This window comes from Ambystoma mexicanum, chromosome 3q (genome assembly GCF_040938575.1).
Source record: "Ambystoma mexicanum isolate Mex_15411 chromosome 3q, UKY_AmexF1_1, whole genome shotgun sequence".
In the NCBI taxonomy this organism is placed as follows: domain Eukaryota; kingdom Metazoa; phylum Chordata; class Amphibia; order Caudata; family Ambystomatidae; genus Ambystoma; species Ambystoma mexicanum.
The window spans coordinates 772,278,851-772,292,279 of record NC_090926.1 but is presented as its reverse complement, the minus strand read 5'-3'; the positions used below and the strand labels follow the sequence as shown (position 1 = coordinate 772,292,279).

The window sequence follows — 13,429 nt, the reverse complement described above, 5'->3', positions numbered from 1 at the left end:
GTTTAATCTACCACCAGCACTGGGAGCACACAATTATATAATTTAATTTCGGATCATCGTTGCCCACAGTTGAAGACAGGCCCCGAATGCTGGACTTTTAGTTCTATTGACTATTGGCAGGAATGCACATGTCACTTTGTAACTGTCATTTTGCCAAACTACAAGGTACATTTTGCCAAACTGAGTGGTGTCAGTTATATGTTTGAACTATGCTTTTCGGCATGGAGCAGTATGAGGTGGAGGTGAGCCCGATTAGCAGACCTCACATTCAGGGACAGTTGCCAGCATCATTTTATACTAAAAATCAAAAACACTCAGGCTATCCTACTGTCGCAAATGGCATTCGGTCACCCTAGCAAGAGCCCACACTCCTGATTCTTCCTCATTCTCAGAAGGTGAGGGCACATTATATCCCATGAATGGAGGATGGCCCTCCAACTCCAAAAGCCCCACTGAGACGCTGTGCTGCAGAGACATCGCAGGCGAAAATAGCGGGATCTTTTTCCAGCCACACAAGGGCGTCCAAGAAAGTTCCCCAACTACCACCAATGATCAAAGAGACAGTGATTAATGACGGCGGACTTCCCCAGAGCACCCTCGCCAGAGAGTAAACCTGAGAGTAAACCTGCTCTAGCTCCAGTTCCTTCCCTCCAGGGCCTCTAGAGAATCTGGACCTCTGCAGTCTGTGCACCTATAGCAGGAGCGCAATCGCCCACAACATGCCCCACCACGACCATAACATGCTCCATAACGTTTTCAACGGCATCAGGATGATATCACTACATCCTTGTGGTAAAATCAGACAAGCACCTATGTGCAACAATTCACACATCAGCACCAATGCTGGCCACCACAACATTTCAGAAATGGCTGGATTGATAAATTAGCACGCTAGCCACAGATGTAGGTAATCAGTGTAGTCATACAAAAGACCTTATGGCAGAAGGCGTCCCTCCGAGAGATAACATTCAGCGTCTCCAGCAGATGGATACATAATTCAGTCAGAGTTGTTCGAAGGGTACTTACTATTTTTTGATGCTTTGATCTTGGTCACCAGCTTCTGCGTGGTGGCCACATCTCTGATCTTCACGGCCTGGATCAGCTCCTGCTCCCGCCCCATCCCACACAATCCGGGCTCCGCTCCAGCAACAAAAGTATCCTGCGGTCAGCTTGAAACCTTCCTGCTGCTCACAGCATCCTCGCCCAGGGACAGAGCAGTGAAAAACAAGGGGAAAAAAAACAATCCACCGGAAGAAGAAAAAAATCCCAAAAATATGTTCATCCAAATTAATTCAAGGAGAAAGTGATGATCTCAGGGTTTCAGGGTGAACCATCCACAGGGGAAATCGCAACCAGCGCAATGTGTAGACCCAAGTTAATGGATCAAGTCTGTATAAAGTAGTATCCAGAAATCGCTTCGATACCAGACTTCACTGTGCTACACTAGAGTTGTGCTGGATCACAATCGAGAAAGGACTTTGGATGCCCAGGGAGGCTGCCACCTTGAGGGAGCCCAATGATGTCCCTGGAGGTGGGTAAAACCATGGCTGGTGTCCCATGACATCCACCGACCAGCGGCTAGGTTTCATCTGGTGGCATCCATTGATGTCAGGACGGTGCAGAGATCACTGGAAGAACAATGCCGATGCAGACTCATCTGTGGATTGCGTAAGCGACGCGCGACTGTCCTTTATGCTTTGGAAGGGTTTCACTATTGGCCCCAAAAGGCTACAGCACTTTTGGTACCTGCAAAGACAAAGAAAAGTCATGGTTAGAAAGCAAAGTAACTGCCTGGCAGCACAATCTGCAGAGCAACTACAATGAACTCAGGGAGGGGTATTAGGAGGCTAGCCACTTCCTTTAAACCAGGCGTACAACTGTGAGAAGCCTTTAAAGGGCGTGGGTTAGGTAGGCAGAGGTAGGGCCAGAAACCATAAACAGGTAGAGGGACCAGATCATGAATATAAAATAATAGGGACATGCCACCAACAAAAGTAGGACTGCAATTTGACAGTGGCTACCAAGACTACATTTCAGTAGTGGGGAAAGATGTGTGGGGGTCCAGACATTCTGCAGGATATAAAATAACCTGATTTGGCTGCAACTGTAAGTAGGTTAAACAAAGGAGCTTTCTCTCACAATCTCTGTGGCAGCCGTCCAACTGAACGGCTTGAGGTTTGAGCCCAACCCGGGATGTCAAGGATGGGGCCTCATTGTGAAACGTTATAATAGTTGTATAATTTTCCTTTGTTTGGATTTACAACTATTATGTTGAATATCTTGTAAATGAGCAACTCTGGTGCAGCTGGGATTCTGCGAGTGGTCACCCTCCCTTCCCCCAAAACTCAAAACTGGACAGACAAGGTTTTTTAAATAATAAAAAACTCTCAGGACGTGTGTAAAGAGAGCCCAATTCTGTGACAGTCCTGGCCAAATTTGGACATTTGGTCCCCCGGGCCTAGAGGCTTTATAACCTGGGTATACGCCTCCCTTATGGATCTAAGACGAACAGCATGCGCTTGCCTTTTTGATAACATTTGGCCTACCAACAGGTCAATAACGTCTCAGTCTCACCCGGAGGAGCAATGCTGCGATCACCCCTGCCTGGCCCAGTTTCAGCTCCGTCAACCTGCCCTGCCACGACCAAGCTGCACCGAAACCGTGGATGCAAAAAGATATCCTCTAGTCTTCAGAAAGTAGTACTGAGAAGGGCACAGGGAAAGTCAGGAGGGTGATCCTTACCGCATTGTGAAAAATATTATCCATTTGGGGCTTTTACAAAACCAATGCCATGTCTAATCTTGATCAGCAGCTTGTGCTGCGACCCTGGCTGGTCCGTGCACCTGAGCTGCAGAGGCAGCTTTTCCCCTCCCTCCATTTTCCAGACCAAGACGGAACAGCCACCTCCCCCAAACAAAACCGAATGTCAAGCGGGGGTGTCTTCAGCTTCAGAAAGCTTTAGACTATAATGCTATTTTACATAAGAAGGGTGCATCAGCCCCACCTTCATGCCCATTAAGCTTCATCTGTCTATCTTTTGGTAGCACAAGCAACATGACTAAGATGATTAGATTATTGGAGTAGCGGTCCTCTCAATAAATGCAAAGGTCTTGTATTGCACACATTTGCAATTTTTGTAGACTGGTTGGAAGAGGTTCTGCAAGAAATGAGGACGGGTAGGGGTTGTTGCTGGGACCAGTGAGGGGGCAGGTGCAAAACCTGTAGGGGTAAATTAATCCAGGCCTAATATCCTGCAGTCCTGGGCGGCGGTATACTTCCAATGTGTGGTTTGGCTGAAACACTTGGTATGTGCTTTATTAAGATCTGATCCATGACAGTGCTGCAAGGCCAGGTAAGGGGTTGGCGTGTGTGCAGGGAGTGGAGTGTGAAGGATGGGGGTGATCGAGCTTAAGGCGGGAGCTCTGATAGCTCTGTCAAGGTTAATGTATTCTTAGTAGGACCAAAGTTGTGGTGCAAGGTGGTCCGTGTGCAACATAGGGGGAAGAACATTTAGAATCAAGTTTTTTGTTTAGCAGGGTTTTGGTATTAGTGGGGACTTCCCTGGTGGAGTCTTACTACAAGAGAGAGCCGTATGAGTTCCAGTCTGTTGTTGAACTGTGGGTTTTTGGGTTTTTAGTTATTTTATTCTCCGTCAGGGTGAAGAGTTATTGTTGTTCTTTGTTCCCCTTTAAGGCAAGAGCAGGGGAGGCAGACATGGCAGAAACCCATCTCCTGAGTTTGTTTGAGGTCTTTTACACAGGCTGCATCATGCTTTGCCAGGATTGTTTTTCCTGTTGTTCATTGCAGGTCTTTCTGGAAATAAGTCTACAAAAGTCCTCTGTGTTTGTGTACCTCATGACTGCTCCAGCATGCTTCGTGTTTTGCCTGAATGTTTGGGCTCGCTACCCATGGGGAGGGGGGAGGGGAACAGTGGCACTTTGTATCCTAGATTAGATCTTCGATCAAGGGAGTGCTTGCTTGAATTCCTGGAAACAAAGGCACACTCTCGATTTGGACCCCGATCGCAACAGGTCAGTTATGGACCAACATTTCTGCACCAAGTAAGTTAAAACCAGCTGATATTAACATCTTACACCATAAGCATTAGGTCCATCCCAGCTCTTACGATGTAATCACACCTTGTAATATGTCATATTGTCAATGCCAGATGCTCTGCATCCATCCCTTCATAACCAGCACAAAATAGCTTCTCGTGCACTGTTGGACACAGACAGAGGCAATTGCAATGTTCTCAAAGGGTATGCTACCATATAATGCATGCGGCTTTAACGCCCACGTTAATGGCCGGGCTTGCACACTGAATGCAGGTGTCAAGGCCAGAGGCGTTGCTAGGGTGGAGCTAAGGGGGCTATAGCTCCTGGTTTTTTGGTTGTAGCCCCGGATAGAATCTCAGGAGCTACAACCAGAAGGTTAGCTAGGCCCCAGTCCCAACAGTTCCAACATTAGCGTAGCCCCAGGTCTTTTCCAGACCTAGCAACACCCCTGGTCAGGGCTATTAGCACACTGGCAATCCTACCTCAGGGCAGGGGCGTCGAGTACGCCAGTGCTCCCGGGCTCGGGCACCCATGGGAAAAGCCATCTGCGTAAAAGTACCTATACTTTAAATGGGACTTTTTTTTAACGGGCGGCGCCACCCTCTCTCCCCCCATTCCCACCCCACACCACCCGGGGAAACATGAAGTGGCTGCCCCTGCCGCAGGGGTGCTACTGCTCTTAGTGTATGTAAAGTCAGTAGCGAGGAGCAGGTGGCTGCCATAGAAATAGAAACAGATGATTCCACACGGAGCCCCTCTTCTATTTCTGTGGCCAGAGGAGTCAAAGCCGGACTAGGGCTGTGAGGCGCTGAAGCAGAGCAATTCAAGGGAAATGGGTACTTGGGAGAGGCAGGAGTCCAAGGCAAGGAAGAGTGGAAAGAAAACCGCACCCTTTCCTCAGTACCCGACTGGCTGGCGTGAAACTAGAGGCTAATAGAAAAACATGGATCTATGGCAGTTTCAAAAACACGCACAAGGTTAAATGTTACCATGAAATAAGAGGGAAAGCTCTGCGGCAGTTACATACGAAAGGCGGCTGCACAGTAAAGGACCCCAGATAAAATCGGCAGAAAAAAAACGCACACCCGAGGTTGCTCATCAGCTGCGAAGAGACGCAGCATGCCAAGGGGCAAGACTGAAAGCCGCGGCCATCATGACACATTACATTTAAAACAAAGTTCAAATGGACTGCCATTCCGTCACTGGAGTAGATTAGCAGCTGGAGTTGGGGGTAGTATTGGGCTCCTTAAGAAAGGCTGCTCAACTCCCGCGGATACCAATGAACTCTCCCGGAAGTCAATGTGGAAAAAAACTCCCCGTCTCTGGTGCAAAAGCCCCCGCTTAAGTGTTCTCAAGTATTGTACGGTATGCTCCTGTCCCCTCCACCCAGCAGATGTTATGTGGCACTGACTGATGCAGGCAACCACCCCTACCTCAAGCGACAGAGGGTTTCCACTGAAGACCGAGAGGTCAACGCGTCCGTTCTGATGTAAAGTAAGCAGCATTCCGGGTAGGAAAGGGTGTCTGTAGACCGTGGCCCAAACAGTGCTCGGCTACCAAGGGTTGCATGCTGTGCCCTAAGAGAAAACCTAGAAAAAGGGCCTAGACGCTAGGGGAATAAAGTCTTTTATTTGATGTAGTGTGTGTATGTTTGTTTATGTGTATGTGTGTGTGATCCAACCCACCATGGGGGCTTCATGGAATGTTGGAAAAAGAAGGAAACAACAAAGGGACAGGCCTCCCCTTCCCAGGAATGGGCTGGGCTGGGCTGGGCAGGGCAGAAAGGAATCTAAATAAGATTTGAAAAAGAAAGACAGTTGAAGAGGTGAGAGGAAAAATAGAGAGTGGGAAGGAGAAACCAGAGGGGATGGAACAAAATAATACCCCCAGGAGGGGGGCAGTGGCCTCGAGTGGCAACCCCCATACCCCACAGACATCAGTACACCAGGCCATGTGGGGAGGAGGGGACCCGGTGGAAGGGCCGTCCTGCATTGGAGCAGCCTGGGCTCCCACAGGGCTGTGGCAGCTGTCGGCCTGTCCCGGCACTACACCAGACGGGCCCCAGGAAGATTAATGGACCCAGGCATTGTGCATGGGGCTGCCCGGGCCAAAGATGCTGCGCAGTCATGGCCGAATAGGGGGGAGCGACCCAAACGTGGCAGCTCAACCGTGCTCCTGTGTGGGCCCACCTTGTGGCTGATGAGGTGGGCCCTGCCGCTAAGTCCTCACAGGCGGGGCTGCCTGGAAGGTGAATGCAGAGGAAGTTCACCCTGCCCACTGTTCTGTGGTGGTCTAGTGTTTTGCACCGACGTGAGTGTCATGACTGTGTCATGACGCTCACTTAATAAAAGGGGCTCTGCTGGCACTGCGAGGGCAGAGTAGCACAGCCCCAGGAAGCGGCAACTCGTGTCTGCGCTTTGGTGTGTCCTGTGTGTGATTGCCACGTGGTCGTGGCCTAGTGTGCAGCGCAGCCCGAGTGCCCTCGGAGCCACGGCTGCGGGTAACTGGGGGTGACCCCCCCGCCCTGTGAGGATTGCGCCTGGTCACTCCGGGCGCCATAGGGTGCTCCCCTACAATCGATCAGCGGAGCGCAGTGCATTCGCCGTGTCGGTTGATCCTGACTGCATCGGTGGGCTGCCCCAGAGACCGGAGGCAGCCCACAACACCCACCAATGATGTGGCGCCGCAGCGACCCATGTGTAGAAAAAAGCCTTGGGCTGCCGGGCCAACCCAGGTGAAGAGAAAATGTCCCAGACCGCTCAGTCTTCGTGGCCAGGGTGAATCTACAACAGCCCGCCCCCTGCGTCTCGTTGACGCAATGCTGCAGGAGCAGGACGGGAAGATCCAAAGACCACGGGTGCGCTGGTGATCATGGTGGCGTCCCCATGACAAAGGGGACGCCGTCTGAAGTACGGGCGCGGTGTAGAAATGGGTCCACCCAGAATAGTTGCAGTGGCCTGAAGAATGCTGCTTACTTTTCATCATAAGGAAGTCAATCACAGATGGGAGAGGGTGAGCCGCCACATACACAGGGGGACCTCCTGGGTCTTCATCAGAGCGCAGGCTGCCTGGTGAGTGTGGGTGGGGCTACCCAGAAGAAAGCAGCAGCGGGGGCAGGCCCCAGCCAATCCCCTGAAACACCCCTTGAAGGTACTGAAAGGGCATGACTGACTGCAGCAGTCACCCCCATTGTGATATAATGTGTTCTATGTTTTATAAGTTGATGGTCATCGTTTCTGTTTTGTACATATGTATATAGTTAAATGTATAGTAAGTGTTAAAGTAGTGTAAATATTTATAACTAGTAGAAATGTTAAGTAGGGACATTGTAGAGCGGGAACATGTATTTAGGGTGAAATATTAAGTAGCAAACATCAAGAAGGTTAGGTGTATGGTGTATGTATAAGGAAGTAGAGGGTAGGTACCCTGGCGTGAGGTAGCGGAAGAAAGCACGGCCTGCCTAGGGAGGTGGGACCACCCACGGAACCCATCCTTGCATCAGCCTCACCCTAGGGTTCCCTGTGACCCCTTCAGGGAAGGGTGGGCTGACGGAGCATATCCCCATTTAGTCGGAACTCACGTCAGGGAAAGTTTAGGAAGGGGATTAGAGTTAGTATTTTTTTAAATAAAGAGCGGTCCCCGGTGGAATCCCCATGTAGCATTTTTTTAAAGCGCTCACACAACCCGCGTGCATCGAGGTGCTGTTACAGGAATTGTTTGTTTTTTAGTTGCATAATTGTTTTTTGTTTTTTTGTCTTAGTTGCATATTTATAACACGCTTAAATACCCAGAGGTTTCTAAGTGTGGACCCAGAGATCGATCCTGTGTTGTTTCGTGTCGTCTTGCTTCCAAGGCGAACACGTTGCCGCTGAGCTATCCTCCCAGGCCTATAAAATCCACGTTGGTGTCGGTGTCCAGTTAATAACTCTGGTTGAAGCCCATCTCCTGTTAGCAGCAATTTTATTTTCAAGCAGGAAAACAGGGGCTACAGGTCTTTATTTAAGTAAGACGAGTCTTCTCGTCGTACTCAGATCGCTTTCGTCAGACTCCACAATGAAGTCAGGCATTCTGGAAGCATAAGGTCTCTGATGACGGGAAGAGAACCCCGCCACCCCACGGACCGCTGATGGGGGGTGTAGCAGGGGCATATTCCTGGAGAACTCTGCTGCCGTGTACAGCTGCCATGTGCACGGTCGCTGCTGAAATCACGTGCCCTACCCTCAAGCAGGCTGCTGCCCCCCTTTCCACAAGCTCCCTTCAGAATCGGCCTCACAAAAAGCAGCCACTCGGTCGGTCGCAGTTGTCCTTGGGCAAGGGGAGCGACTTACCGGAGTAGCTGGACACCAAACGCACACTAGAGCCCAGAGCTGGCTTCTCGGTGCTCTGCTTGAAATTCCCCAGTGTCATTTGATCAGCCCATCATCAAATCAAACAAATACGTCTTGAGTGAACTCGCCCAGCTGCCGCGAAGCGCTATATACATACACCATTAGCGCTTCCCTGCAGGTGGTTAATAGCTACAGATTATGCCAGCGCAGGCAGACAGCAGGGGACCCCCACACCTCTTACGCCCGTGTGGCCTGATCATTCGTTTACTGAATGCAGGTGAATAACTCGCTGATTTGCACTGCCCCTTAAATGTATTCCAACCACGCTTTGAAATGCTGTTACTCTACCATTCAACATACATCGACAGGGCAGGAAACGGAAAAGAAGAAAGAATGAAAAGAAACAAAAGACCCAGGGATTCCATCTCGGGGGAGGTAGAGAGGGGATGGCAAGCAAGCAAGTCTTGTCAAAAGTGTTATCTTTTTTTTTAAATCGAGGAAAAACACCCTTAAAAGAAAGGGCTTGAAACATGCACAAGTCAGCACGTATCTTTATGCATACTAGTCACTATTGGCGTCAATTCATGAACACTAGCCACTCCGAATTAGTCACACAGCCATTTCTGCAACTAAGCCATCTCACGTTAATCACATTTTAATGTGCTTAAATGCTAGACAAAGAAGGCAAGTTGCGGTACACGGCAGGGCCAGGGGCTTTTGCTCTCCGTGGATTCGGTATCCATGCAGATTTTTTTTTCGGGGGAGTTTGTGGGGGGGGGGGGTTCAGAATCCAGGGAAATCCAGCCCGATCCAAATAAAGCACACCAAGGGAGTTAGGAGGAGTGGGGGTGGGCAAAAGGGTAGTAGCCATGCAGCCAATTCCCAGAAAGGGGAGAGAATCGCTCCAGATGTAAGATGGACAGATGTCCCTGTTCGGCCTGTCCCGCAATTAGGTGCTCTGTCCCGGGGCTTTCTCCATTTGAAAACCCACTCCCAGTATGAGTGGTTGCGCTGCCGGCAGCCGGCAGCTATGAGCGCACTCTCGCACTCTCGCAAGAATGGGTTGCACTTTACACGTCGGCATAATACAATTGGGGATTCTCTGTACACTTATAGCGCCATCCCTGGGGGTTCGAACCCCCACCACCCTTTCATTTAACAGCCATGGCACCAGTGCCTTAAGTTAAGTGGCACTAGAAAATGAGCTGAGGCTCATCAAGGGGGTGTGGCCTAACGGCAGGGGCGTGGCCACGCCCCCTTGACGAACCCAGCTCAATTGGCTACAGGCACTCCCCCCCACCCCCCGGCCAGGCAGCCCTGTGTAGAGAGCAGCATCCTCTCTGATCTCTGCATTCATTTGGCAAAGGCTTGCCTGGCAGAGGACAGGGCCTCACCTTTTCAGCCTTAATGGTGGGGCTGCCCCTCTCCAGGCATGATGGGTTTGCTTCTATGTTCCCAAAATGCTCTTAGATTTTATTCAAAGCACCAAGCATTTTACCTAGGTGCCATTTGTCCTATATACAGAGTTAGAAAGAGATGTATTTACAGAGTGCAGTCTATTTGGAAACTGAATCAGAGGGAGTTGTGTTTAAAGAGTGCAGACTGCATACACACAATACCTCTGGAGACCGTGCTGTGTGTCCAAAGTACATGTGTTGCAGGGTTTCATGATGTAGTGGTTGTTTGAGGCAGGTTGTTCTTGCTCAAGTCACCAGCCTCTCATTCAGGCCAAACCCAGCACAATTTAGCCACATCCTATTTCCAGAGCCCCGCCCCCATACCTTGATTGTGCATCAAACTTAAAGCACTGAAGGTAATACTACTTTGCATATGTGCACTTTTATACCTGCTAGCCAAGCAGCATGCTGCAGCTGCAGGCCCCAGAGGCCAAAGCCCAATACATAGTTTAAGCGTCCAGCGTATTGTCAGCAGAGAGCACGTGTATGGCAGTAACGCTACACAGAGTCAAACATGGCAGAAAGGTGAGGTTCACAGGGCACATACAGTAAGGAAGGGGGAGTCTGCTTACTGCTATGAAAAAAGGCAAGACGCCCTTTAGGAGTCAGTTGGTGCCCGTGAGAAGGGGCACTCGGGTCAAACGACAGCTGGGGATCACATGCCCACATTGTGTTATAATCCACACACAACATTGCTATTACATGCCTTCATAGAAAGGTTTATCATTGGACCTGAAACTGTGCAAACCCCCTGCCCGGGAACAAATGTCTTCATTTGTTAACTTAAGATTGATTTCAGTCCCTGAATTCTCTGCACCACCTGTTATGGGGTGAACAGACATATGAGGTCACGGTCACTCCCACTAAGCCAAACATGGTTCCTCCTTCTGGACTTTCAGGCAACCAAGCCCTTTAGCCTAAATTCAAATGTATGCTTAGTCTGTCAAAAAACCTCCATGCATGTCAATACAGAAAGCACGCCCTTCAGATCCAAAACCTTCCTCTACTAAAGATTCTGAAGTTGGGGTGCGTTTGACAAGAAGTGGCAGCATAAGGTTTGCACCAGGTCATGAAACCTCCAATTATGCCCCAACCTCACTCCGCTCTTCACATGTATGCATCCTGAATTGCATGGGAAATCATTGTAAACGCTGCACACTCTTGTGCTCAAGAGGAGAAAGTGACTCCTCTTCTGGAAATGTCTGGGTCTTCCCTGCACGCAAGGGTGGTGGGTATCTATGCTCTCTGAGCCTTACTAGTGAATACTGGGTTTCTGTGAGCGCCCAATTGCTCGTTCTAGACTAGAGTGACTCCTGGAGTTCTGTGGATGCATCGCTCCACGCCAGAGTCCCATATCCTGGGTGCACCACCCATCCGTGGCACACTCAAGCTACCCATGCTCATGAGCCGTTTATTTTTTTAAACACCCCCTTTCCTTGTTTTTAACATTGATTTTAAACACCACTTATTCTTGAAATCAAGCAGTCTGTATACAAATTACACCACCCGTATGCTTTAAAACGTGTTTCCTCGCACAAGACAACCAGATATCTCTGTATACGTTTCACACCACATAAGTCACTGTTTCACACAAGCATCTTACGAATAAAAACACACATGCATTATCAACAAATTAGACACATTACAGACTATTGAGCGTTGGTAAGTTTAAAAAAAAACACGTTTATGCGATAGAAGCATTAACTATGGGTCTGCAACCTGTGGCTCTCCAGATGTTTTGGACTACAACTTCCATGATTCCTCACTATTGACTATGCTGCTTAGGGCTGATGGGAGCTGTAGTCCAAAACATCTGGCGAGCCAAAGGTTTCAGATCCCTGATGGAGTGTACACAGAATGAGGAGCTTTGGAATGCTAATGGCCCCTTTTTAGTGAGCTGTGACTTGACAAGGAAGGGGTCCATTAGCACTCCCCATCTCACACTTGGGTCTGCCCGCATCACAGTCATACAAGATGGCACTTGAAAGAAACAGACTTGGAGAATGAGCTGGGGCCTGTGAAGCTCTGCTATGACTTAACAATCACATCACATTATGGCAAAGCCTTTCATTAGTGTCAGGCTGCCGCATACAAATAAAAACCCTTTATTAGGATTTAACGTATGCAGCGCTCTGTGATTCACACTTTCAAACAGCACCCAGTTCCTCTTTTTCATGGACGAGTTTGCATACCACACAGAGGTACAAGTGTCACCACAGTGTGCACCAGGTGTCCACTTTGTTCCATGGTGGCACTCCCAACTTCCGGGGGATATGTGACCAAACGCTGGTTCCAGAGCAGTGTGTGACACAGCCGGTGCTTTGTCAGTGCCAGGCTCCTCATTGCAGGCTGAAAGTGCACATAAGCCCAGTTCCCTTGTCCCAGGACTAAGCTACTGGCATCTGGGGATGTGTGTGGACCCAGCTCCTTCTTGGCAGCCACAGCACTCGAGTGTCGGTGTTCTGAGAATGCCAGTCCCCATTGTGCAACTCCTCTGTGCTCTCTGGATACAGCACTCTTCTTTCTAGGCCACACAGAGTAATGACCAGGTGGTGGAGTGTATATTTGTATGGATGTAATTATTATGCCGCAAACCTAGCTGGAAAGCAGCAGAGCGCTGTAAAGAAAAAGGGGGGCACACCCAAGGGTAGCAGATAGCGTGCCGGGGTAGCAAAGGTGCCTGTCAGGAGTAGGGGTAACAGGGAAACGGGGGAGGAGGGGCAGTAATGGGATACATGTTCTATGGAGAGCAGTGTCTTCAGGTCCTTGCGGAAGTGTGGAATGGATGAAGCTGGTCTGTTCTGCATTGGTTACTTTCCAGTGGTAGGGTAAATAGTTTGTCCTACCTCTTGCAGTAGTTTGCTTCCAACCTGGCAGTGTCCTGACTTGTGGTGGTGTGCCGGCCTCCGGAGATGGGCAGTGTCTAGGTCAGGTAGAGCGGCATTTTTGTTGCAATGGCCTTTCTAGATGATGCAAGCAGTCTTGAAACTCTATGTGTGATTAAAGGGGCAGCCAGTGCAGTTCATGGTGATGGGAATGATGTGGTTGAATTTACTTAGTACTGCGAAGAGTTGTGCTGCAACATACTGGACAACTTTCAAATGGGTGAAGGTAGCATCTGGGACCCCTGCAAGGAGTGCATTGACAACGTCCAGGTGGTGATGACCAGGCCTTGGGCATCCATTATAAAACTCATGGCAGGGATGAAAGAGCCAACTTTGCAAACGGTTGCGGACTGGTGCCATGTTCTTTGGATGCATGTCTTTTGAATGAAAAGTAATCCGGTAGTTAAGCGGAGACATTTTGCACTACCTGGAAGTGGAGGCGTGCATCCATCAAGCTTTATTTCTGTCAGCTAATTCTGGACTTGGGCGGGTTTCCTAGGAGAACCATGTGGTCTTTGTCAGGTTGAGCGTCAAGGAGGCAGTGGATGTCCAGGTTTTGATGAGGTACAGTCATTGCTTAAGGCAATGGATGTCGCTGAGAAAATTGGTCATCAAATATATTTGCGGGTTATCTATGTTTAGGTGTGTCTAGATGGTGATGCCAATTAGTTCCCCCATTGGTTTTGTGTAAAGGGTGAAGATGA

General features: G+C 49.4%; 1 protein-coding gene across 2 annotated transcripts in view; it reads right to left on the bottom strand.

Annotated features, from left to right (window-relative positions):
- CASKIN2 (CASK interacting protein 2) overlaps positions 1 to 13,429 on the bottom strand; it is a 545,439-nt gene that overhangs the window by 528,456 nt on the left and 3,554 nt on the right. For both annotated transcript variants that reach the window (XM_069654797.1, XM_069654799.1), the window contains exon 2: positions 1,027 to 1,746. In XM_069654797.1, the coding sequence (XP_069510898.1) occupies positions 1,027 to 1,120 (94 nt within the window). In that variant the 5' untranslated portion in view covers positions 1,121 to 1,746. The remainder of the gene's footprint in view (positions 1 to 1,026; positions 1,747 to 13,429) is intronic.